Here is a 26,247-nt window from a genome sequence, read left to right as displayed (position 1 = left end):
GAGTCTCCTGCATTTGCCAGGAGCCACCAGGGTAGCTGCATCCTCATCCATAGGACGGGAATAACCAGAGAACTGAACTTGTAGGGTTGCCGTGAGGATCGAATGAGCAGATCTGTGTAGGCCCTTGGTGGTGCCTAAACCAGCCCTGGGGTCAGGCCGCTGTCAACCACAGGCAAGTAAACTGGCTGAAAGAAGGTTGGGTGACCTGGACCAGAGAGAAGTGTCACCCGGGAAAGAGTTGAAACTCGAATGCCAGGCCTCTCAACCTCCCGTATTGGGTCAAGTGCCCTTCCTGTGTGGGGCCACACCCCCTCCTTTCTATAAAAGGATCACTAAAGGGTGCACCCCTTGCCATTGTTTAAAAGGAAGCACTGAGTAAACCTTAACCTTCAAGATTTGTGACACGGTTTGTTTTGTTTTGTTTGGGAAGGTGGGGGCTGGGTGATAATGGGCCCAGAGGTCTGGAGAGCAGACACTGATTCTTTCAACTTGGGCTTGTGGGATGTCTACAGCACAGCAAATCAGAGCAGGACCCAGACAGTCTCTGTAGCTTAATCACATTCTAAATGCCCATCTTAGAAATAGTCCCCTCCGCCTCCCCCATTCACAGGAGTTCCCAGGGGGCAGTACCTTCTCGTTAGCAGCCACACCTGTTGGGTTCATGTTCTCCCGGCTGTCCCCCCAGCATGTATTTTTTGTGATCTTTATTCTGTTTACCTCTACTTTTCCTTTCTCTGTTTGAAACCTCTGCATGGGTCACCCAGGACTTCAGAGGAACTCTCATATAAAGCACGGTCTGAAACAGGAACACACTGATCAGAAGCTTTAAGTACTTCGAGCATGTGTATGTGCATGACACAGTGGGAGGGGAAATTAGCTGATCTAACATTCGGGTAGTTGTCTGGCCTCTAGGTTTTTTAAATTGTAGATATTTAAAACTGCCCTCTATGTAGGGTTCCTCTTCTTTAGATGTCATACAGAGGGCTTCTTGATAGCGAGCAAGTTCATGATGAGGTCTTGGGAGTGAGGGCAGAGAGATGACTGTTGAGTAGTATAGTTGGTTTATAATGAAATCCTTAAGGATGTTTATTGATGCTGGGTTTTTCTACTCATCCTCAATTTAAAGGTTATATTCACACCATGCAAATGGTTTCCATACTCTTCTTTTTAAAACATCAGTTTTGGTAAAAGTATAAAAACATTTCACATTCATGAAGATTTCCTTCCAGAGTATAACACACAGATGGTTTTATTAAATTTTGCACATATATTCTTTGTGTTTATCTTGAGTGTTCAAAAAATGAGAAATACAGAAGCTAGGGTAGAAATTTCAGTGTCGCTACATTAGAAATTGAGGGCTTAGCGGTGCTGTATAACAGATAACGTGAACGCATTGGATCTGTTTATTTTTTTCCTTCAGTCCCATTAAGTGGAAGCTTGTGCTTTTCTCCTCCTGCCTTCATGAGCTCCTCCACTCCCGTGCCCCACCATTCGTACCCAAATAGAAGCACATTAACAGCCTGAAAATAAAGTGCAGGCTTTTTTTTTTAAGCTTGTCTCTTAGCAAAATGTCTACTCGTCCCTTCAGAAAACAAGCTCTGACATTTAAGATGGGATAAAAGCAGTTTTTCTTAGTTTGCCCAGTTGTCAAGAAACTCTTCTCTGAAGTGGTCAGGTTTGGTTAAAGACAAGAGAAATACAAAAGGTCATATTTTAGCCCTTCATGGTTGATTTTAAGGGGGTGCTTTGGTGCAGAAATCATGTGGTCACTATTAATGTGACAGGGTGTTAAATATGTGTTTTTCTGCCCCCATCACAAATCTGAAAACGTTCCCTCTTCTCGCAGACTGTGGGGTGGCACCCAGAGGCTGTGTCTTCGGTGTGCTCAGCGCCCGGGGTGGGGAAGATGATTTCCATATTTGAAATCTAGGGACAAACAAAAAAAATAACTCTTTTTCCTTGAAGGGTTAATGCTCTAAACAGCTTCAGATTGGTTCACTTGAATCTTAAAATTACTTTTCTGGTCACGCGCACGGAAGGTCTAAGCATTTGTGAAATGTCTTTTTTTTTTCTTTCTCCTGATGCTGTTCTCTCTTGGCTGTCTTAATTACACAGGGGTTGAGAAACCAAATTAAAATTAGGCGTGGCTGGTAAACAGCGATCACGTTGCCTGCTTTTAACTCCGCAGGCTTGTTGGAGTTACTTCTCCTCCCCATAGTGCTTTCCTCCCCACTTTTTTTTTTTTCCTTCTCCAAAGGAAATATCATAAGCTCTTTTAGAAATACTCACAGGAAGTGAGTATCCATATGCTGGTTACTCGCCAGCAGCTGAGCATTGACAGGTGGAGAAGTGCTGCTGCCATCGCTCAGATTTCTTTGAACCTTTCTGCCGGAGCAAGGGAATATTCAGGGCGTACAGACCGAAGGATTTTTGTGTGCTGAGGGAGTTACAAGAGGAAATTGGTCATCGCGCGTCATCTTGGTGATGGTGATTCAGGAAGCTGTGATGGGGGGTCTGTAAGGCACGTGGCTGCCGCCGGCGCTGAGGTTTCTGCTCACTTCTCAGAGGGCAGGCTGTCTTCTAAAAATTAACGCTCCCTCCACTGCCAGTGATTCTTCTGCAGTGAGTCACTTCCAGAAATGAATAGCCACGGTTTTTTTGGAATGAATGTTGTGAAATCCCTCGTTTATAATGGCAGGTTTGCAGTTGGTGGTTTTATCAGAGAGAATGTCTCAAGATCAAAACGAAACCTCCTCTTTAAAAGGAAAGAAAGTACTCTCGATACAGAAAGCAAAAGTACTTCCAGTCTCCTCCTGACGCGCTGTCACGGAAGATCTATGTGCCTGTGTGTAGAGACACACGTCCATGTATTAATACTTGCCTACACTGTAGGAGTCCTTGGAATGACGAATTCGTTGCTGGTAGCTGGTTGATCTCCTGTGCAGAAGGTCGCTAACTACAAGAAATGTTATCTGTGGTGAGTAGGTGGTAGATTCTGAAGATTGTTGCTAACCCAGGGCTCATCCTCTTTTGAGTCATGGATTCAGAGGACTGCTAGCAAGCTCTTAAATACTTCTGCTTTGTACGATTTAGTGGATGGAACTGCAGGACTCATAGAAGCCTGTGAAAGGTTTTTCAGAACATGGATTAATTGAATAATCATTGAATCTTTTGAATATACTAGTCCCTTTGAGGAAGAAAGGCTATTTTACTGAAGGAAGCCATTTGTAAGGGGCTTTTAAAAGTTTAAAAAGCCCAGTTACTGCAGTTACTGCCCATCTGTATTTATTTTAACTATCACTCCATCTTCTTGTGTGAAGGAAATGACGATATGGTTTCAACAAAGAAAAAGTTTTGCCAACTCTTTTTAACTGAAGAAACTTCATCCACGTGTTACTCCTAACTGGATTTTTTGTCTTCCTGACTATTAGCAAGGGGAAACTACCCCATGAAGGATACTAACCCTTCTAGCAGTATCTGTGATATGTCTCATTCAGAACCCGGTGGGCTCTCCACGGATGATTGACAGTACTTTTATCTAGAGGGGAAAGAGAAGGAATCCAGTTACTGGAAACAGTGAGTGCAGCTTCAGAAATTGTTGTCTCTCCGGAGTGGAGAAGTTGTTTGACCTACTGACTCATTTCATAGGAATTGGGGAAAACAACCTAGTGTGGTTTTCATTGTTAGTCCTGGAGGATTCCAAAATCTGTGTGTCTGCAAATAAGATGAGCTGGAGAAAGGTAGTGTTGCCACTTGCTGTTTCTACTTGCCTGCTCTCCTAATGGAATTCAGTCCCTTGCCTCCAGCAAAGTCCAGCCCGTTCCTGGGGATCCCTTGTGTGGTCGTTCAATGGTGAGTACTGATGGCAGCAGTTTCTGATTTTTGCGGGTTTTTGCTTCTCAGTTTCTAATGGGCATTTCATCCAAGGAAATATTTTAAAAAGCATTCTTTCTTGACACATTTACACTACAGTTTATATTGGCCTGTAGAAAACTCACTGGGTGCGGTGATAGTATAAAAGACAGCATGACCTGTAGACAACAATGAAAGTGAAGAGTTAGGATTTATTTGCATAGAATAGATTTTTGCAGCTTGTTGACATGGAGGCAGTTTTGATTTTGACATATTTGTATTAAGTGATTTTGGGGGTAATGTTATTTAAAACACAGGTATGGAAGGTAATAGTATATTCCAGCAAAAATAATATAATTGCTAATAGTTAAGGCATATATTTTTGACTAGTAACAATATTTATGTGCAGAGAAACTTGATTCATGGTGTTTTGGTTTTAAAGCAGCATTATCAAATCAGCTAAAGGTATCAAAAGAGGACAAAAAATATATGTTGAACTTGGATAAAAGTAGAAACTGAGGTGTTTGAAGTGATTGATGCTTGAAGTGTTAGTTAGATTTTGGCCTCTGTATAATCTCATATGTGATGGATCCACCAGATCACACCCTCAAGTAGCGGTCATTCAGTATATAATTATTAGAGAGTTTCTCATTCGTTTGGGGGATGGATGAGGAGAAAGTTAACTTGGTCATGCTGGCACTGTTTATTCAGTTTACTGCTTTATGTCTGAATGCCTTAGAGGTGGGGTTCTTAACCTTTCCAGGGTGTATTGGGCCCCTTAGAGATTGTGATGGAAGCCATGAAGCCTCTTACACACTCACATACAAACATTTGCCCACATTCTCCGGACTATTGTGGCAACAGTGGCGCTCGTCCGCGGGCCCCAGGTTAAGGACTCCACGAAGAGTGAGACCTCACCGCGACTCTGCCATTCCCTAGCAAACACTGAGACTTAAAATAGGAGGCATCTAAGTTGAAAAGAAGTCATTCTCCATGGTCGCTAGGTGGGGGTGCAAAGTCCGAGAAAAGGAGGAAGAGTAGAGAATATGTGATTGATATTAAATAAACAAAGAGAATCATTAATATCAGAACCTCCAGACAGATACTCCAGAATCCCTAAATGTTTAACCTTAAATATTTGTCAAGTACATTGTGAATTCCGGTAGAGACTTGAGAATTCAACGTTTAGCAGTTGAGGAGAATTTTCCTGACACGTAATGCAACCTCTTTGCTTTCCTTTTTGTTTTCCATTGTGTGTGTTACCAAGCCAGGTAGGACTGCCAATATCTGAACCCCAGAAATATAAATAATAGTAGTTGTAACAAACTGCAGAAATGATTCTACATTAGCAGAAGGAATTTGCTGGGGTATATATAAGGTAGTTTAGCTGAGTCCACACAAAACACCACGAGAAAGAAGATGTAGCCCTTCTTGCCTGTCAACTAAATTTGTCAGTACTGTAAGGCTGACGTGGGAAAAAATAGACATGATTCTGGAGTGTATTAAAAGGAGTATGACATAAAAGGGTAAGAAAATAAGGCTTGTATTAGTCAGACTCATTCTTGTGCCCAACCTGAGTCACATTTGAAAAAAGATTTTGGGTAATTGTGGAGAGCTCTGATAGGCAAGCAACAGAAAGTTATATACTCTTCTAGCAAAAGATAAAATAACTGGAGGTTTTAGTCTCCAAAAGACTAAAGGGTTTCTTGCTAAAGGTCTTTAAGTGGTAACAGTTTGATTTATCTTTGTAGCATACGGCCTGCTTTCAGTAAATTGTGATACTTTGATGGCTGCCCTGTGTAGGCACATTTGTAACACTTACATGAGAGCTTCGGCAAGAATAAATAGATTCAAATAAAACCAGAGTTGTCAGGACATAAGGTATATAATAAATACACTTCTTTGTTGATTAATAGATAAGAAAGACTATCTCGATTGCCAAGATGATGAAGTAAACAAGTGGCTGAGGGAAGTTATGAAATCTTTGGTTGGGCTCTCTTTCAAGATGAAACTAGGGAATTCTGTTTTAGGTGGCAGAAACATTTAATTCCTTCTACAAGCTCTGAGGACCTACTTTGCTAGATGCTCACGGTCTAGCTACAAAAGCAGATTCACAATGTATGATTTAGTGCTCTGGCTGCATAAAAATAGCATACGCGTGGGACCTTGAAACACTCAGCCACCATCCATGAGTCTTCCTGATGGAGTGGCGTCGGAATTGATCCTTAAAGGACAGCCTTTAAGAAGTGAGTTGGACCAGGGAGGAAGGCGTTGTGGTGAGGGCTTCAGGCAGGAGGAAGAGTGGATGCAGAGGAAGAGAGGAGGAAGAGGGGCTCAGAGCAGTAGGTACAGTGGAAGCTGTGGGGAGAAGAACAAGAGAAGACGAAGCAAGAAGAGTCATTGATATAGGAATCTATCCCGCTGTGCCGTGTTGGCCTGAAGGTGTCCATGTAGAAGGGTAATGAGGCCAGATGTGTGCACTTAAGGCAGATCATGGGGCTTTCCTGAAGGGAGTGTGTGTGGGTGAGTGTGTGTGTGTGTTGGGGCAGAGGGGATGGGTTGGGCAAGAGGCAAGGAGACCAGATGGAAAGAAAGCTCTTCTGGTTGTTTGGTGAAGTAATGATGAGGACACCAAGGGCAGTGGATTCCAGAGAGATTCGCAAGGTTAAAAAAGGGAAAAGGTGAGGTAAGGTTAGTGCTTAGGTTATTAAGTGGTATCGTTCACCACAGAATGAAATCCGAGAGGAAAAACAGGTTGGAGGGGAAGACAAGGCGACATTTGGACGTGTGACAGTCACATGGACAGAACAGGCGGAGGTGTAAGAGCCGAGCGAGCACGAAGGTGGTTTCTATGGGGTTGGACCTTGAAATGTGGGTTAGCAGCAACAGCCTGAAGTCGGTGGTGGTCTTGACTTGTGTGAAGACTTGTTTCTAAAGTAGTAAACCAATCTTTTAAATTGTTTATATGGTATTTAAAGGTTTTTCCAGAAACTTCTTTTAAACTGTAGAATAAAATAGAGAAGAAATACAAATTTTCTTCTGATTCCATCATGCAAAGTTCTGTTAATATTTGCATATTTTTATTTCCTTGCAGTATTTTCCAGAACATGCGCATGTATGTGCACGCACACACACACACACACACACACACACACACACACACACACACACAGTTTCAAGAGCAGCATCGTTCTGTACAGGCATTTTTATATCCCACATTAAATGCACATCTTCTCCATGTGCTTTAAAATGCTTTAAAAACATTTTTAATGGTGCATTGTTCTCTAATTTGGGAGTATTCAGTTTGCTTCCATTTTTTTTAAAGCCGTCTTAACATTACGATAATTATCCTTTCCTAAGTATAAAACTTTTAATTATATCTTGACTAGAATCTTCCTGAAAAGTTTTTTTTAATGATTTATAATAATATAGTTTATAATATTTTATTAGTTTCAGGTGTACAACATAGTGATTCAAAATGTTTATAGATTATACTTCTCTTAGAGTTATTGCAAAATAATGGTGATATTTTGTATTGCCCTGTGCTGTATAATGTGTCCTTGTTACTTATCTGTTTTATGAAAGGTAGTTTGTGTCTCTTAATCCTATACAGCTATCTTGCCCCTCCCCCCTCTCCTCTCCTCACCAGTACCCGGTGGTTTATTTTCTGTATCTATGAGTCTGTTTCTCTTTTGCTATACACATTTGTTCATTTTATTGTTTTAGATTCCACATATAAGTGATAATATACAGTGTTTGTCTTACTCTGACTTACCTCACTAAGCATAATACTCTCTAGCTTCATCCATGCTATTGCAAATGGTAGAATTCCATTCTTTTTTATGGCTGAGTAATATTCCATTGAATATATGTATGTGTATATTTGTGTGTGTGTGTGTATACACACACATACCCCAAACATCTTCTTTATCCATTCATCTGTTGATGGACACTTGGGTTGCTTTCACATCTTGGCTTTTGTGTATAGTGCTCTATGAACATTGGAGTACATATATCTTCTTGAATTAATGTTCTTATTTTTTATTTTTTTGGATATATACCCAGGAGCGCAATTGCTAGATCATATGGTAATTCTGTTCTTAGTTTTTCTGAGATACCTCCATAATGTTTTCCATAGTAGTTGCACCAATTTACATTCCCAACTGTGTGCAAGGCTTCTCTTTTCTCCACATCCTTCCCAAAATTTGCTATTTGTAGACTTTTTGATGATAGCTATTCTGACAGATGTGAAGTTATATCTCATTGTTGTTTTGATTTCCTTTTCTCTAGTAATTAGCGATGCTGAACATCTTTTATGTACCTGTTGGCCATCTATAAGTCTTCTTTGGGAAAAATGTATATTCAGATCTTCTGCCCATTTTTTTAATCAAGTTGTCTTTTTGATGTTGAGTTGTATGAGCTGTTTATATGTTTTGAATATTAATCCCTTATCAGTCCATATCATTTGCAAATATTTTCTCCCATTTAGTAGGTTGCTTTTTTGTTTTTTGAAGTTCCTTTGCTGTGACAATAGTTAACCTGTACGTGTGTCTTGGACAAATTTTCAGTGATTTCCTTAGGATAGTTCACTTCTTGCAGTGAACTTAAGTCAGAAGAGCTGAACTCTTAAAGATTCTTGTTGACCTTTGCCTGTTTGTTTTCTGGAAAAATTTTATCAAGTTATACACAGTTTTATCTATTTTTAAATCTTTAGGCAAAAACATTACATTATTTTTGGTTGATTTATTCAACAGCTATTTGATGAATACTCTGTGTCAGGCATGTGGCATTTTTATTGGCTATCAGTGAAGTTTACCTTCTTTATGTGCTGATTAGTCCATTATTTACTTTTGTAAATGTTCTGTTCACATCCATTACCAACTTTTCTACTAGGGTGTAATTGTTCTATAATGCATTTGAGTTGTTCTGTAATATGTTTAGTCTTTTATGTGTATGTGACATTTGTGGCAAATATTTTTCCCACCTTCTTTGATTTTTTATTTTGCTTATGATTTTTTGAGATATAGAAACTATATTGTATTTAGCTGAAAATGAAATGATTTTTGTCTATTCTTTTTTTTTCCTTGTGACTTCTGTTACCTTGGGCTTAGGAATTCCTTCCCACTGTAAGTCAGAAAATATTCATCTAATCAGAAATTTTAAAAAACATTTTTTATATAAAATCCACCAAATGGATCCAGATGGATTTTTTGACAAAGGCAATCCCTCAACATTGTGTGCAGAGTCATCTACATTTCCCCAGTTGATTTTTGGTGCTTCTTTTATTTTATATTTCAAGAGCTTGTACTATTATATTGAGCTATAGGAGTCCATGAGTTTTGGTGGATATTAGCAGCCAAGTGAGGGTTATGAAAATACTTTTAAGCTAGCATCTTATTATAAAAAAAAATCTCACACAGCAAAGCTGAAAGAACTTTGCACTTAACCCCTTATATATGCCAACTAGATTCTGCAATTAATATTTTACCAGTCTTTCCTTTATCGTCTACCTATTCATGTGATAACTTTTATACCTCCTGAATCATTGTTTGAATTCAAATCTGGGACTCAAAGACATTTTATTTCATTCTGTTTTTTTTCTATAATTTGTAGGTTTGATTTCTAGAATCCCATGGACAGAGGAGCCTGGTGGGCTATAGTCCATGGGGTCTCAAAGGAGTTGGACACAACTTAGCGACTAAACAACAGGAAACTTTTAGCAATTTATATTAATACAGTAAAATAGTGAACAGCCTAGTAGATACCAAGAGAAACTGCCTGGTTTGTTTTGGTCCTTTAATTTCATGAATATAGTTTGCTCTGTCAGGATTATGATGGTCATTCACATCACGGTGGGTGCGTTTTTCGAACACCATCCTCTGTGGGCTCCGTCTTCCACTACAGTTGCTTTTCGTTCTTTCGGCTGGAACTGAAAAGGGACAGCAAGGCCACTCGGTAGACGCCGAGATGCTTGTGGAAGTGTGTGGAGGATGGTCCTTGGCAGAGCTGGTGAGGGGCTGGCTGGGCCACAGCAGGCTTTGAGGAACGGCGCTTGCTGGAGTCGGCCTCTTCCCTGAGTGGCTGCCGTCAGTCTCTGCCACCGGAGTCCTCAGCATGCAGGTCGCTTTGCCCTGTCCCAGACCTGCCCTCCTAACATTCGTCTTTGAGTGTCCCTGGTTCACGGCAAGTGATTAGAACAAATAAACTTTAGGTCAAGGAGCTTAGCCATCTCTTTTCCAGCCTGAATGATGAGCACCCTAAATTCCCTTGGTTTTTGGTGCTTGTTGGCATCCCAGCTTCGAGATGAGTTTGCAGCCGTGTCTTCACTGCAGACTGATATACAGCATCTGCCTCTTGGGGCAGCGTACAAGTAGCTGATGGAAGAAGGCACAGCCTGCATTAAAAGACTGCCTCATGGTCACCACTAGAAATTAACTGTCATTTCATTTTTGTACTGTTTCTTGTTTCCCCATCCAGGCTTCAATCTTCTATCTGTAAAATGTTGATTTTATTAGATTATATAGACGATTTTTTTTTCTTTATCCTAAACCTGCGATTTTAGTCTCAAACATTGAGTGTAGGTCAATGTTCACCTCTTTCTCAGAAATCCGGGAAGACAGGTCTGTCCAGGCTGTTAAGACCCTGGATGAAGCTCATCAGACTCTGGATCTGGGGCTAGAATTTTAAAGCCATTAGCTCCTCTGAAAGGAATGAGAGGGCATTCCTGAGACCGGGCAGAGGGAGAAAGCCTTACTCACAGGAAGCTTGTTAGCTGACTAGCTGCTTACAGAGCACGTTCCCGCCGGGACCTCCTCCGGGATACTCACCCTGTGGTCATGTCACCTTTGTCCTGAATTCTTTGCTCGTAGCCGATGATGCGATAGTATTTTAGAAGCCTAGGCAACCAATGCTTTGAAATGGAAAGATAGCCATACTGGAAAAAATGTAACACAACCTAAGTTAATATTCTAGTAATACCAGTATTCACAAGAGGCATCCTATTTGAGTGAATTTTCAGAGGGAAAGAAAAGTTAAATAACCTGAATTTTTCCCTTGCCACTGTCCCTTGCCACTGTCTCTCACCTTTCCACTCCGGCAAGACTCAGCGTGTTGCTTCCCAAACCTGCCAGGCCGTTTCCTGTTGCCCTGCCTTTGAACACACAGCAGCCCCACCCTTACCCCTCTGCCCACCTCCCCAGTACCATCATACCCCCACCATGCTCACCTCTCCCAGCCCACTGCTGCTCCACAGATACCCAGATACTAAAGTAGGGAGTTGATTGGGCTTTCATTAATTTGCCAGAAGCAAGGGAGGGTAGTTACAAAGCACTACTCTAACCTGTTATTTTCCGCACTATTAAAATGTAAAGCAGACCGATGAAAGAACCTGCTCTCCCCACCAGTCATCAGCAGGCTGTGCAGAGGGTTTATGAATCGTCTTCTGAATCCACAGCTAGTTTTAAAATCTAGCTTCTGGGCTTGGTCTACAGGAAAGACGACCATGAGATCATAAATGCTATGGAGGGAGTATGAAGTTATTTACCAGGTCCTGTAACATTAGCACTGGGACTCCTGTGTAAGCTGCTTTATTAGCTGGGTTACACCTGTTTGGAACCTTAATATCCCCAAAGGGGTTAACATGTCAAAAATACAAACAGCTTTAAAATGAGTCTAAATCCAATTATAAAGTTTTTAAAGATGAGGTTTGGGTACATTCACAGGCAGTCGGATTATATAACAGGTTTGTAAGGAAAATAAGATCAGGGGTGCATCCTTAACTTTTAAGATAAGTGTCTTGAGAAAATGCTCAAGAAACACTATGGTGTAACTCTCGGGGATTTAAAACCAACAACAGAGAGCACAGAAACACTGTTTTAGATAGATTGGAGATATTTTCCAGGATGGAATCTTTCACGTACTGATTTAATTGAGAGCCCTCTCAGATGAAACTGAAATACACCACTGTGATGATAACAGTGTCAGCTGTGACCTAAACTGTACCAGCCATGCCTAACCTGGGATTCCAGGACACTGCGGTCGTGTTTCCTGTCGCCTCAGTCTTCTGGGGGCAGGATTAACAGGGATAAGTCATTTCTGTGTTCAAGTCTCTAATTTTTCATTCATGTAAACAATAGGTGAGAATAGACCTGACCCAACACAGGTTTGTGAGATCTGTACGACTAACAACAGTAGCTAACAGTGTTGGCTGGGCACTGTATATCAGGCACTAGGTGGAGTACTTTACTTGGTTGTCTGTTTTAATAAACAATCCTATGCGGTGGGTACTATTACTGTACCCACTTTATAGATAGGAAACTGAGGTGCAGAGAGGTTTTTATCTCCCAAGATTACACAGGTAGTAAGTGTAAGATCCAGGATGGAATCACAGCAGTCTGGCTCCTAAACCCAAGCTCTTAATTTGTATCCTATTCAGTTTCCATAAACAACTCATATTTTGGAGGTACTTTTATTCTTTGGGGCTGCTCAACTTCATTTAGTCCATTGTCTTCTGTGGAGCTTTTAATGTATTAGGGAGGATGAATGCAGCCCCCAAAGCTGGGCATTTTCATGCCTAACCTTGCTCGGGATCACCTGGTTGCAGCTTGTTATTAATGATGCATGTTACCACAACACAGCTCCATGGCTCCAGCAAATGCACTATTGGTTAAAAGAGAGTAGTGTGTCCAAAAAAGGGAATTAACAAAGCAGCTATCCGAACTACCAAAAAAACTGTGGTTGGCTCCTGAGGAATCCCTTTTTCTTTTATTATTGGGAAGTGAATAGAAACTCATTTATATCATGCCTTCCAGTAAGTTCAAGCCCTGTAATTGAAGCACACTCTCAGGACCCAGAAATCTGTTGTCTTATGAGACTATTATTGCTTGGTTGACTGCCTACATACTGCCTCAGTTGGTGGAGGGGGGGAGCTGGTTTTCCACTGTTGTAGCACAAAGGCCCTTCATGTATTGGTTTCATCTTTTGGCACTACCCTATCCTTCCCCTATTCCATAGTCTCTGATCCATGCCCTCTGCATGGAAGCTCTTTCCTTTCCTCTTTTCCTAGCCAGCCACTACTGTTCCCTTCAGATGAAGCCTCCTCCAGGCAGCCTTCCTTGACTGCTCAGGACCAGGTCAAGTGCCCCAAATGCTTCCACAGCACCTTCTGCTTACTTCTTCGTGCACATGTTATATTAAGTTCTAACTTCCTGTTTTTGTCTGTCTTTCCTGACTGGAAAAGCTGGCACTGTAAGGGCCAGGATTGGTATTGTTTACTTTTGGATAGGGGCTTCCCTGGGGGCTGAGTGTTAAAGAATCTGTCTGCCGATACAGGAGACACAAGTTCGATCCCTGGTTCGGGAAGATCCCCTGGAGAAGGAAATGGCAAGTCACTCCAGTATTCTTGCCTGGGAAATCCCATAGACACAAGAGCCTGGTGGGCTGCAGTCCATGGGGTCGCAGAACAGTTGGACACAACTTAGCGATTAAACAACAACAACTTTTGAATAAAAACCCTGACATAGAAGACAGTGCCTGTCACGACAGATGCTCTACAAATGTTCAAATGAGAGACAGGGAGAAATGACATACTTGGTGATAAGGGAAACTAATATATACAGTTCCTAGTGGTTACCGTTCATAAGGTACATTCATGATTTTACTGTACTGAATGCTCATAGCAACACGGGAAAATCAATTCCTTTAACTCCTTTGCACTGACGTGGAAACAGCAGCCTACCTCCCATGCATATACATGGTTAGTAGGTGGGAAAGCCAAGACTTGAGCTTAGGTCTCTGACCCCACACCTTATGCTCTAATATACCATGTGAATACCCCAAGGCCAGTCCTAACACAGCTGTTAGACTCTGTAACAACGTGGCGTGCCATTCTTGCCCTAACCAAGTAGATCCGGAGGGAGAATTGACGGGTTTTAATTTCCCTTGCTGGCCTCCTCGGCATCCTCCTACCCCCCACCCTCACCCGCGTTTCCAGTGAAAGCCTTCCAGTGACTCATGCCAGATCTTTTCCAAATTTCAAGGTGTTGACGGTGAATCTTTTGTTTGCCGAGCAGGCCGGCTGCTGGTCTTATTTGGGGGTGCTTTTGGAAAAAATGGCTGACAGTGGGAGGAGTTCTGGTAAAGTCCTTAAGCAAACTGAGTAAGGTTCTGGTGTATCAGGGAGTAAGAAATGAGCAGGGTGGGAGGTGTGTGGGGGGAGGGGTCTAGGAACCAAGAAAGGGAGCAAGAGGATGTGAGGGGCTGGTTCGCTCGGCAAGTCAGAGGTTATTGAGAGGCTGCTGGCTGGAGTGGGCTGGGGAATGAACCAGTTGAACAGACCTTAATATCAGATGGGGGTGTTCTTCCCGGGCCTCCAGGGGGTGGGGGGTGGCAAGCAAGTGAATGGGCAGCATCTTGGACACACAGAGCTTAGGTATGACTGACTCATCTGGAATGCAGGGCCCATGTCATTTCCATAAGCAGGTAACCCGTGGAATACAAGAGTCAGAGGAGGAGAGAGACTCGGGGCAGCACTCCCTAAACTTGAAGAGTTGAGGATTTAATACTGAGCCCTGCTCTGTTCTAGGTACTCCTGGGAATGTTGTCAAAGGGAGGAATGTTTAATTGCACACAGATTAATTTTGCCACCACGACAGAACATTAGGCATTCCTTCAGCAGTGGTCTGGAGTGTTAGTTATGGACGCCTCTTTTTGTACCTGGTTATGTACGGTGAGAATCCATCCTCACATTTACTGTGGTTTTCCTGGGGGTGGGCAAGGTCAGGATGAGGTGGAGATATGGCTGGAGGTACCTTCTCCAGGACATTCAGAGATCAGAGTGGCTTGAGGAAGTCAAGGCAGGCTCTTTCAGTCAACAAAGATTTCTTGAGCGTGCCAGGCACTGGTCAGCACAGAGGATAGTGACCTCTGTCGCCATGGAACTTGAGTAAATGCCCAGAAAAACAGCCTATTAAAACCCAGGCTCCCTGAGACCAGGGGAAGTATGCTGTGATGAGACGGAGCCTTCCCTTCACGTGGTTCTCTGAAGTGATTTCCGAGGTGAGAGCTGGAGGATGGGAAAGGAGTGTGTCTACGGAGGCACGGGAGGCAGGTTCCAAGCCCAGAGAGCAGCTCATTCAAGAGCTCTGGAGTGGGGGAGAGCCTGGCCTTTGAGGATCAAGAAGGCTGGTGTGGCCCAGGTGAGGGAGGGGCAAGCAGGCGCGGCCCTTCGGAGGCCTCCGGCTTGATCCGTCTCTGCTCCAGAAGACGTCCACCCCAGAGGTCTCTGGCACATGGCCAGTGGGCCCCAGCAGTGTCCCTGGCCCAGGCCCCCAGGCTCTTAGGAGAGCCCTAGTTCCCAGAGGGCCGCCTGCCACTTTCCTATTCTGTCACTGTCACTTGTCAAGGGGATCTACAGCAGATGCAGATTTTAGTGAAACCAGCAGTCATGTCAGGCGCCCCAAAGTGTGAGAATATGCCCACAGGACTATAAAGTGACTTGACATGGAGATGGCTTTAAAACAGATGATCTGCCTGCCCTACCGTGGTCACGCGTGCCAGTCTTGTGAGCAGGAAGACAGCCAGGCGGCAGTATTAAAACAAAACTACTGGTCAGTTCTGTGAAGTGCAAGCTACGTTCTTGGCCCCCAAAGTTCTGGGGCAGGTGGTCTGCTGATTGGGTGGAGCTGTTTCCTGGATTGGGGGTGGGCAGGTTCTGACTCGAAACCTCCTCCAGTCTGAGGTCTGAGCCTCCCCAGTGAGCAGCCGGCTGCCTCCTACAGGCGAGTCCCTCTCCCTAGTCCCGGTGGGCAGGAAGGGTTCCTCTGCACTGTGGTGAGGTCAGGGCAGGCCTCTGGCCGTGCGAACCCTTCCCTCTTTCTCCGTGCCTCCGCTCTTTGAATCCCCTCTCCTCCATTTGAGCAGAAATGAACTTCGAACTCACTTGGGGAGGGGGGGGGCGGGCAGGGCCAGGAGGAAGAGAGTGCTCTGCAGTGTTGTGTAAACACCAGTTCCTGATCCTTCTCCTCTTTTACTACCTGTAGGGACAGGTGGACTCGGAGAAGCTGCTGGCAAGAGGAGCTGATTGTTCTCAAGGTTGTGGGTTGTGCAATAGAGCAGACGAGCTTTGAAGCCACAGGAGGTCAGAGCAGCTTGACCACGCGGCATATTACACAGAAGTTTCCCTTTATATGAGATCCTGTTTGCTTGACTCTCGTTAGGAGTGCCAACACTTAGCTGGATCTCCACTAGTCTCTAGTTCAAGGAAGTGGTTTCCTTTAAAGGACTTGACCTGCAAAGTTGAGATGCCAGGCTGGAATAGCTAGCTACCCTTGGCGTCTACATTTTAACAGAATGTTGTTATATCCTAGTCTGTAACTTTGTATTCGAGTCCATGAGAAAAATAAAAATAAAAAGAGACGATCCCGCCTTCTTTATCCAGTTACGAAGTGGAGGTAGACGGTGATGTAATAGGTTCTGTGGACCAGGATGTGCTGAGCTGGCGTCTAGGACAGTGACCAGACGGACAAGAGGAGAAGTGGAAGATATTTTTAGCTGCTTCAAGACATACATTTCCCCCCCAACCCAGTACTTCCAGCAGGAGATTCCCTGCCAGGCGTACTTGCTTTGGTTCACTTCACTTCTGTGTCATGTTTTCAAATATTCAGGCGGCCTGGTGGGCTGCCGATTTGATGGAGCAGCTTTGAAACCCGCACAGTGCAGGCCTGAGTCTGTCACGCGGCTGGAGGGCCTCTTGGAGGACTCTGTCTCTCCCCACCCCCACCCCCCAGGGACCAGTGTCTTCCCTCCCACACGTGGTATTCTCTCGAAATCAGGGCCAGGGGACATGGTTCACTCTTTTTCTCCTTTCCTCTATCGAGGTGATTCAGGTATGCCTGGAAGTTCTGATGTTGAGAACAACATGCCCATCTACAAGTGGGTTCTTAAAATTCTGGGGGAGCCAATTTAAACCTCTGGCAATGGTACATCAACGGAAAACTTCAGTGAGGTTATAAATCAAGTCCACCTTAAGAATAACTGAGAAAAGGAGGGGCTCCTACCTGGGATAAACTGGCTGTCTCTAGAAATCACTCTGCAGGCTGCAGGGCTTCTGTGTGTAGTAAGGAAGTTATAGGTCAATTTCCACACAAGGGTTTGGGCCTCTTTGGTAAAACTTGCGCTTGGCTGGTCATTGTTTTGATTGAGGGCCGGTTGGTCTCTCTAGCCATGATTGAGGGCCGGTTGGTCTCTCTAGCCACATGAGCAAGTGGTGGCAGAAAGAGCACCGAAAGCATCAAGTGCTGTGTGGAGGAAGTGCTGCTGGGGCTAGGAGGCCGGGCCCCTGTCTGTTCCCCACAATCGCCAACAACCTGGGAGGTTCCCGAGCCTCTCTCTCCCTCCCTGTTGATAAGCTGAGACTGTATGGCCCACAAGTCAGGCTGCCGGGGTCTGCAGCCCAGCTCTGCCACTTGCTAGCTGTATGACTCTGCACACGTTAAAGTTACTTAATGTCTCAGCGCCTGAGTCTCCTCATCTGTCAAATGGCCCCACACAGAGCCCAGGCCCCAGAAGCTCCCGCAGGCGACTGATTACACAAGGGACCCAGGGCCTCTGCGGGCAGTGTCGCTGACATGGGGACAGCACCCCTGGGCCTGCCGAGGTCCTGGAGTCATGTGCCCATTCCCTGCAGTTTCAAGGGTCATTGTCAGACTGGGTTATGGGGGCCAAGAACTAGCTAGTTCTCCTTGGTGAAAACCCTTTCATTAAAACTTTTCTTTCTCAGTCTATATTGTTTCAGACTCCCAACACACTTCCTGGGCTGGCTTCCCTTCAGATACCCCAGTGAGAGCCAAGACCACCAGTTTTCATGCTGACCCCCCCAACCCCATCCCCCAAATCACCTGATACTCTGTGGTTTCTGCAAGAGGTTCTCAATGGGAGAAAGTTATGTTTATGGGGCAAGTTCAGAGAGCTTATGTCTTCTTTTCAAAATGGTCGTAGCAGCTCTGCCTTATGTGGTGGGGAACCCCCATTCTCTTAAGTTGGGGGTTCCATCCAGTCTCTACTAGGAATTACATCTTTAAAGGCTGCCTGGGCAGGAGAGTCTGGTATTCCTCGCTAGAGACCTGGGGATTGTCAGTGGACATCTACGAATCCAGGGGCTGCTGAGCAGGTGAGCAGTCTGGGAAGAGAAAGCCAGGTTGAGGGCAAATGAAGTTCTGCTGATTGTCTCGTAAGTCACAAACCTGAAGTTTTGGGAGATCTCTGGATAAGGAGAGAACCACCCTGAATAGATAAGTGTCCCAAATCGACTTTTACAAGGAACTGAACTGAGAATGGTAAACATTCTTCATCGCTAAAATTGTTCATCCAGAAGGCCTGGGAAAGGCCAGCCACTTCTGGTGGTCGAAACTCAGAGCTCCCAGGTTTTTTTGCAAACCTGAGAATTCTCTCCCTTCATCCTGGAGGGCCTGGCCTTGAATGGCTGTGTGAGGCTGCCCCCTTGTGGCTAGCATCAGCAGTGCGTGTGTAACTGTTGCTGAAATACTCCGCAAATACTCTCTGAAATACTGTCGTTTTAAAGGTCTTTTTAAAGACTTTTCTCAGGTGCTGTCTCTCTACACATATCACTCCATATCCAGGGCTTAACTGTTCTGCTTTGGCATCTACTTTTGTCCCCTTTTGACTCCAGAGTCACTACTTTCAAATAAGCTGTTCCATGGCCTCCCAACTGATCTTTCAAAAATGTGAATCTGATGTCTTTCTCCTACTCAAAGCCCTTTAACGGCTCCTTCTTTTCCAGGTTCCAGCACCAGTCTCAGAAGATCCCCGAGGCCCACTTCACTGCCCTGGACTGCGTCTCTACCTGTACTCTGTCTTCCTCATCTGTTCACCTGCTAATACCTGTGCATTGTGAAGAGTCATCTCAGGTATCATCTCCTCCAGGGAGCCCTCTGCCTTAGATTAGATGATGTAATGTGATGTAATGAGGAGGAGGGAAGTGGGGAAAACGTGAGCACACTGTGTTAGAACCCGGTCTGTTCTTGCTTTCCCACAAGACGCAAGCTACCTGATGGGGAGACTTCCTGTGTCACCATGTCTGGCTGTCACTGTTGTCACCACTTACAGAAGGAATTAGGCGAGGCAGAATAAAAGCAGGCAAAGACCCAGGTCACCGACTGTATCTCCTGGGCCTGGTGGAGCTTGGGAAAGAGCTCAACTAAGCTCCAGGCCAAGAGTGAAGGCGCAGCAGTCAGGGTGGATGGAAGGAAGCCTTGCCTCGCAGAGCAGCTGGCTAAACTCTCCTTCCTGCCCGCCCTCCAGATTCCACGGCAGGACCCACCCACCTGTACTGCACACCCTTTTTGACACATACCCTGAGTACTATCCAGAGTCTAGGATTCAAGAATTATTTCCTGATGGACTTAATTACTTATTTAGCAGGCGATGTGGCAAAAGCACATCCTGGAGTGTCTGTTAAATCAACTGTACTTCAATTAAAAAAAAAGACTGGGGAAGGAAAAACAAAAAAAAGACGTGTGTTACTGTCTCTCTGTGGGTATGAGGCGTTGCCCTGGCCACTGTGGGCCGTCAGAGGGAAGGCCTTCTTTTGGGCCTGCATGGGGCTGACTGTCCAGCTGGGGAGAAAACAGACCATGCAGGCCACATTGGGGACGAGATAGCCGGGGTGACCATGTCACAAGGCAGCATGTGATTAATTGCCAAACAAGTGGCTCAGGAATGTGGTGGTGATTGAACATGATAACGTATGTCCAAGTGCCCCACCCCTCAGCACTTCCGAGCCCCGCGGGCCCTGCCGTCTGCCTCCCTCCTCCAGGAGTAACCCCGTTGATGCATCTCATACAGTATAGGCACTCAGCCAGTCAGGCCAAGTCCTTTGAGCTCAGATCCCATCCCGTCCCCTGGCCCCCAGTGGCCCCTACCCTTGAACCCAAAGCAGCAGAGATGCTCAAGAGAACGTGCCATCTTGTTTCTGTACAACCCACCTCCCTAACCCTTGTCCAACCTTGTCCCTCCTTTAAAACCCTCCTCTTCCTTTAAAAACCCCAGCCTAGAGTTCCTCCATAAAGCCTGCTGAGCCTGCAGAGTCCTTGCGTGTGCTGGACGGTGATACTTACGTGAATCTGTCCTGTAGCAGAAGGAGGGAGGGAGGTAAAGTGCTGCAGGGACCTGTCTTTTCTCCTCACACTCTGAGCACATGTCCCTTAAGTGTTTGCATTGACAGAAACACATTAGAAAGACTGAGTACACATCGGTTGGTTTTGTGGTTGAGACCTAAGTCCTGGTGAGCGCAGGTGATATGCCCAAGTGGTCCAGGGAGGCTACGTAAAGTGGGGAAGGTTAAACTGGACCTTAAAGGTTCAGTTCAGAGAACAGGCAGAGAACGAGGAGAATCCGAGATGGAATAGCTCTGTGTCTTGACTGCCGGCAGCCCAATAGGCCTCTCAAAACAGAAACACAGAGGAGAGGGAGCGAGCCTTGCAGAGCAGAGTGGTGGGGGCAGCTTATTTTACCTGGAGCAGAGGGTTTACCTAAAGGAAGTCAGGAGGATGCCGTGGAGGAAGGATGGATGTAGTGATGGAAGGTGATGGAAAGACCTCAAATGCAGTGGGGGTATCTTGCAGTTGCTGGGCACCCTTTATTACTTGTGAAAACCATGGTGATCTGATCAAAGTGGTGTTGAAAGTGGGAGCTGCCCCATGGCCCTGCCTTCATTTTATCACCACGGCCCGAGGCCCACCATCTTGGTGGTGACGGAGATGCGCAGCACCCAGGTATGAAGCCCCTCCACACACAGAGCCTCACCTGGAAACGCTGGACTTTCTGTAAACAAAGGCTCTGCTTCCGGCACTGCCCTTGACCTGGCTCTGAGCTGTTGATTCTTTGAGTCCATTCAGCTCTGCCCTGTCCCTGTACCCTCGCGACTGGCAGTGACCTGGAAGGTGGCAGCGCCCCCACAGCAGGTGGCCTCCAGAGCTGAGTCACCGCCCTGGGAACAGTGCCCTGGTGAGGCCGGCCCAGGCAAACCAGGAGGTCTCTACCTCGCCTGGCTCTGCAAGGCTCTCAGGGCACCATCGGCGCTGCCAAGAAAGGGATCCTTTATGCATCCCAGGTGTCACCAAGCCGATAGGAAAAGTGAAATAGAGGCCTCGGAAGACCAAAAAGGAAATTGTCCTGATGGTAGTTTCTGGCTGGTGTCTTTGGCAAAGCACAAAAGAGTTTTTCTCAACAGTTACAGGGGCTGTGGTTGTTTTAATTGAACAGACACAAATTATCCATTGATGGATATCTTTAAGAATGGAATGAAGAGGTTTTGAAAATGTTGGTTTAAGATTCTGTTTGACCTTGTAAAGTAAGAGAGCTCAAGGAATAAAATGACATGGAATGATAGGATACCTAAGCTGCCAATATCCTCAGAAATGAGCAAATGAGGTTTAGGATTTTTTTTAAGTTTTCTATATCATTCATAGATACTCTGGTGGATGTCGTTTTTAAAAATTATGGTGCTTTCATTTCATCCCAGAGAAGATAAAAATGCAGTGTTACTCCTGAAAGGAAGATTTTTTTCTTTTTTTTTTTTTTCAGTCTGACTTGTTTACTACACCAATGAATAGAGATGACCTCAGCCTCAAAAAAACAAGTTAACCATAATCTCACTCCTTGCCTGGCAAAATAAGCCTTTATCAAGTAGCAAGAGAAGTGCAAGTCTGACCACCAAGTCGTCATTTCAGCTGACTAGATTTTCCAAAAGACAAAAACAGAAGGCTTCTCTCCATGTTCGCAACCGAACAGTGGCTCTTGGGAAGTACTCCCAGCTCACTCAGTTCCTATAAGGCCATGACAAGTCTGGTGACAATTCATCAGACAGCTGACCAAATGCAAAAGCTCTACACGGTTAACTATGTCGTGACCACTGTGAGCTTTCACAGTCGGAGAAAATAGCACCACATCTCTGGCTTTCTGAGTAGGCAGTTCTTTAACTTAAAAAGCTTAATTTTTTACACTTTACACATCGTTAGCGTAGTTACCCTCTTCTGCTGAAGTGTCCCTGAAGGCAGAATCCCAGTCATTTTCTTGGGCAGATTGTTTTGAGCCCTGGGTGTATTTCCTTGCTCTGACAACCCTGGGATAGTTTTCAGCAAGGCCATGGAACTCACTGCTTAGTTGCCAAAGATGCTGTGAACTGTGACTAGGAAGTTGGGTTTTCTCTGCTATTGTTTTACTTTCTGTGAACCACACAAAAAAATATGGACAGTCAAAAGTGTTCCTAGTTTCTATGAGGCAGGAAGAATTGAGGCAAATTCTACTAGAAGCCAGAACCATGTCCTGATTCCTACAGCCTCAATAAAGGCCAAATCAAAAGGCATTTGAAAGCTAGAGGCCAGTTGACTGTAGGATCCATTCAGGCCAAAAAGAATCTCTAGACTCACTGGATTGGGGCATGTGGTTTAGGGAGAGGATTTTTTAATAAGAGCGCAGCTTTATTCTTTATTTTTTGACCAGTCTGGAGGGAGAACCAATCTGCTTTGTGGGTAGAGACTGCCAAAAAAAAAAGCAGTGACTTTCTGGTGACTATACAGAAAGATTAATGAGCACTGGCCCCGAACTCAGCCTGCCCGCCCTTAAGGAAGCCAGCATAGGTACCAGCCTGGAGCATCCGAGTCAGAAGGCTCCACAGAGGCACTCAGGGCCCGAGGAGTTAAAAAGGCAGAGGCAGCCAGTCAGCAAGTGCCCGCCTAGGCACGGATTTGTTTATCCTGCCCTTCTGAAGTCAGAGCCAACATTCTTCATGGTTTTGGATGATTCAGAATGCTTCTCTCTTGGCAAGGCTACTTTCCACACAGGGGCTTACCACTGAAGCCCCTTAGGTGTGGGCCAGGGCAGAGACCCACCTCACAGTTGATGTCACAGCTTAGAATCCCCTTCTATTAGAGCAGCGGGGAGACTGTCACATACAGCTGCCTGTCTCAGAGGTGAAGAGACTGACCCCGGGGCCTGGGGCCTGCCAGAGGTCACTGTGCGGGAAGGCGAGGCCAGCAAGAGCCAGGCCACCCTCCTCCAACCACACGGCTCCCGTCCAAGCCTGGTGGGAGAGGCCGCTGCCCTTTGAGGAATGCTTAGAAAAGGGCTTAGGTCAGAAAGGAGAACCTCATCTTTACAAAATGGAACAAATCATTTACTTGTTACAGGCAGCTTTCCCCAAACCTCCTCTGTCCACGTGGTGAATTTATTATCTCCTGGACTTCCAAAAATAAGAATAATAGCATTGCTCTCTATGGGCCAAAGTGAGAGACTTGAATATACCCACCACTGCTCCCCCCACCACTTCTCCTTTTCTCTTTCTGGATGAGAATTAACTTATTTCACGGCGAGTTCTTAATAAAACAAACGTTGACTCCTTCCCACGGGAGACAGAATTGAGCAGTGTTCTCTGAGAACACACTGTGTTCCTTGCAGCCCTGGGTGAATGTGATGTTTAGAAGATGCTCTAGGAGCTTGGAAGTGCCTCTTGGGAATAGAGTGAAGGGGGTGGAGACGGGGTAGCGGAGCCACCGCGGCCGCCCCAGAGGAGCAGTGACTCACCCCGCCCGCCTGGCCGGGGACTTCAGGCCTCGAGACCCCCACGGGGAAGGACTCCGTCCCCCTTGAGCCCCAATGTGAACCAGTGACCTTTACTGGACCCACAGGCCGCCTCCGCGACAAGGACCACAGAGGACGCACCAGGACCCTGGCTCTCCACCAGTGGCCTCCCCAAGCCCCTAGGCAGACGATGTCGAGAGTATTTGTGTAAGGACAACACCCGGCACCAAGAAATGAAGGAGGAAAAGCCAAAGGAAGAATCCCACCCGAGGCCTCCTGGGGCAAGTGCCCCTTCTAGGTGGCCCGAAAGCAGCCATCACATCACCTGTCACTTTGTTAACAGCTCGGTCATGGCGTTAACATTCAGGAATATCCATTAAGCATGTACGACAAGATCTGTTCCTGGGAGGAGCTGTCCCATAGTGCCAGTAAGTGCCATCTTCCCTCCTCCCAGGCCTGGAATTCGGGGTGGAGGACTCAGCTTGTGTTGAGTTTCTAAGCATGATTTTAGGGGATAAATAATAATGTTTTCCTCTCCATCACTCGTATTGTCTTCATTTGTAAGATAGACAATGTATTTTAAAAAGAGCCAGGAATAAGCGTTGGGTCGTGTCCCCAGCTGCCTTTCCCAGGCATCGAGGGTGCTGGGCCTCCACGTGCTGCCCCAAGGTGGGGGGCCCCAGGAGCGGCCTGGGCAGTGGTTTAACATACTGTCTACCACTGAGTTTTAAAACTCTGGCTTTGTTATATTTGTGTGTCCTTAAAAAATTAGAATCTAGCAAATGTTTCAAATTTAAGCCACAAGTAAAATTTTCCTAGCAGAAAATTACATGGTAAAGCTGGAGAAACAGAACAGAAAGCCACTCAGGGTTCTCCTTAAGATTTGTGCATTTGTGTTGGACTCGAAGATGCTTCCAGTCCTGTGAGGCGAAGGCGAAGCAAGGGAGGGTGTGTGGCGGGTCCTGCCCACCTGCAGTCAGAGGTGGGCGACAACACCGGCCCTCCAGACGGGGATACCTGTACACCCTGTTCGTCAAGGCACCCTGAGGAAGGGCTCCCAGCCTCTCTGGGGAACCCAGAAGGACCCAGCCACCCTCATTTCTTCTTGTCCATACCTCTGCAGACGTGGAGACTAGAAGGCCCTGGGAAAGCTTATTATCCTGACCCTGCAGTCCAGGGCCTCAGCTTTCCGTCCCCATAGACCCTAGAGTCTCCCCCTGTCCTGGTTCCTAAAACCCACTTTGCCCGTTTGTCTAGACCCCCACGAGCCCGTGAGGACTGGGACCCCGGCTGGTTCACTTTGTGTCTCCAGCCTAGTGCTTCCCACATCAAGTCCAACAAACACCTGTTTCTTCCGTTCTTCATAAATTGCATGTGTTCTCTCATCTGCTGCCACCTCGGATCTCGGTTCACTTGACTGTGTGTGTGCACGCGCACGTGGGGAGGGCGGAATGCACGCATGAACTTGCTCTCTCACACAGCAATCCTGTGTTGCCTCAAATCCCTTGTAGTCTAGTTTCCCAAAGCTCCCACATGCAGTGGCTTTCCCCCATGCTCGCTGACTTCACCACCCCCACCCCCGCTGCCACATTTAACTCAATGTCAGCATCCCCTCCCGTCCTTCCACGTGCCCAGGCCACACCTGTGCAGCCCAGCTCAGACCCCATCCCTCTTCGAACCCCACCCCTCCACCCACCCCCAGCCAGCCCCATGCTCACCCAGCCCTAAATGACTGCGGCGCTGTCCTCTGCATGCACTCCGAAGTGCTTACCCGTTCTGTTTGAGAGGTCATTCCACAGTTACACTGTATGGTCATGGTCATGTGCAGGCACACCGCATCATCTACTTTACCTGTTTTTCTGGTGTCTGGCCCAGTGCTGGGCTCTGAGGAGGCAATCAGTGAGTGCCTGCTGATTGGTTTTGATGTTTCTGTCTTCATTGTGCTAAGTCGCTTCAGTCATGACCAACTCTTTATGACCCTATGGACTGTAGACCGCCAGGCCCCTCTGTCCATGGGATTCTTCAGGCAAGAATACTGGAGTGGGTTGCATTTCCTTCGCCAGGGGCTGTCTTTGCCAGTAGTGCTGAGAAGTGACTAGTGGCCCTGGAGCACTGTTGTCAGCCCCTCCGTGAAAGACGTGATTGTCCCAGCCCCTCCCTTGGATGTGGCCCCAAGTTGGCCCCCACACATGCTGTCTTCCTTCGGGGCCCTCGTGATGTCCTGTCATCATCTCTCTGTTTACTTATGCTGGACTCACCTGTCGTGTTTGTTCTCGTGTCCTCTGAGCCTCATTCACCTCCTGGTACATTGTCACCTCGGTGAAACTGTGACGCATGACTAGATGGATGGACGTGGTTAGAAGATTCCCATCCCGGTTTCAGACTGTATGTCTTTTCTCGTCCCAGACTCTTGACTCCTTGTCAACATCCCTTGGCTTATGTGCCACCCTTTCCCTCCAGAGAAGCCCCCAGACCCACAGCCTCTATGTACTGATGTCCAATCTGATTTCAGTGTTTCACGCCAACTTTAACATATTGATCATAACACCTTAGGAAATGTTATCCAGAATATTATACGAGCCATCCTCTCACAGGGAGGGCAACGTGGGAGTGATGGGGTGGTTGACATTTGAAGAGCTATGTACCTACCATGTGTCTTATTTGAGTAAACTATTTACACAACTCTGAGAATTAACATTGTTATTTCCACTTTATAAATGAGGGAACTAGGCTTCCCCAGTAGCTCAGATGGTAAAGAATCCGCACAATGCAGGAGACCTGGGTTCAATCCCTGAGTTG

At 45.9% G+C, this 26,247-nt stretch overlaps 1 protein-coding gene and 1 long non-coding RNA gene across 13 annotated transcripts in view; one reads left to right on the top strand and one right to left on the bottom strand.

Moving 5' to 3' along the window:
• The window catches only part of LOC145524549 (uncharacterized), a 349,726-nt gene that overhangs the window by 179,587 nt on the left and 143,892 nt on the right, over positions 1 to 26,247 (top strand). For 5 of the 12 annotated variants that reach the window (XM_081537103.1, XM_081537102.1, XM_081537105.1 and 2 more), the window contains 2 exons: positions 18,650 to 18,776; positions 23,556 to 23,987. In XM_081537103.1, coding sequence (XP_081393229.1) covers positions 18,650 to 18,776; positions 23,556 to 23,828 — 400 coding nt within the window. In that variant the 3' untranslated portion in view covers positions 23,829 to 23,987. Of the gene's footprint in view, positions 1 to 2,183; positions 3,853 to 15,890; positions 16,263 to 18,649; positions 18,777 to 23,555; positions 23,988 to 26,247 lie in introns of those variants that run through there. The other 7 variants (XR_014067650.1, XR_014067651.1, XM_081537104.1 and 4 more) reach the window with 5 other exon arrangements.
• Positions 546 to 25,312, bottom strand: LOC145524553 (uncharacterized). The gene is made up of 3 exons (XR_014067663.1): positions 25,220 to 25,312; positions 10,680 to 10,786; positions 546 to 4,031 (listed from the first exon to the last, which is right to left on the bottom strand). It is a non-coding gene; the product is annotated as an uncharacterized LOC145524553 (long non-coding RNA).

This window comes from Giraffa tippelskirchi, chromosome 10 (assembly GCF_054371585.1).
Source record: "Giraffa tippelskirchi isolate mGirTip1 chromosome 10, T2T-mGirTip1v1.2.pri, whole genome shotgun sequence".
Lineage (NCBI taxonomy): Eukaryota > Metazoa > Chordata > Mammalia > Artiodactyla > Giraffidae > Giraffa > Giraffa tippelskirchi.
The sequence above is the reverse complement of the archived record's forward strand: the minus strand, read 5'-3'. Positions and strand labels throughout refer to the sequence as shown.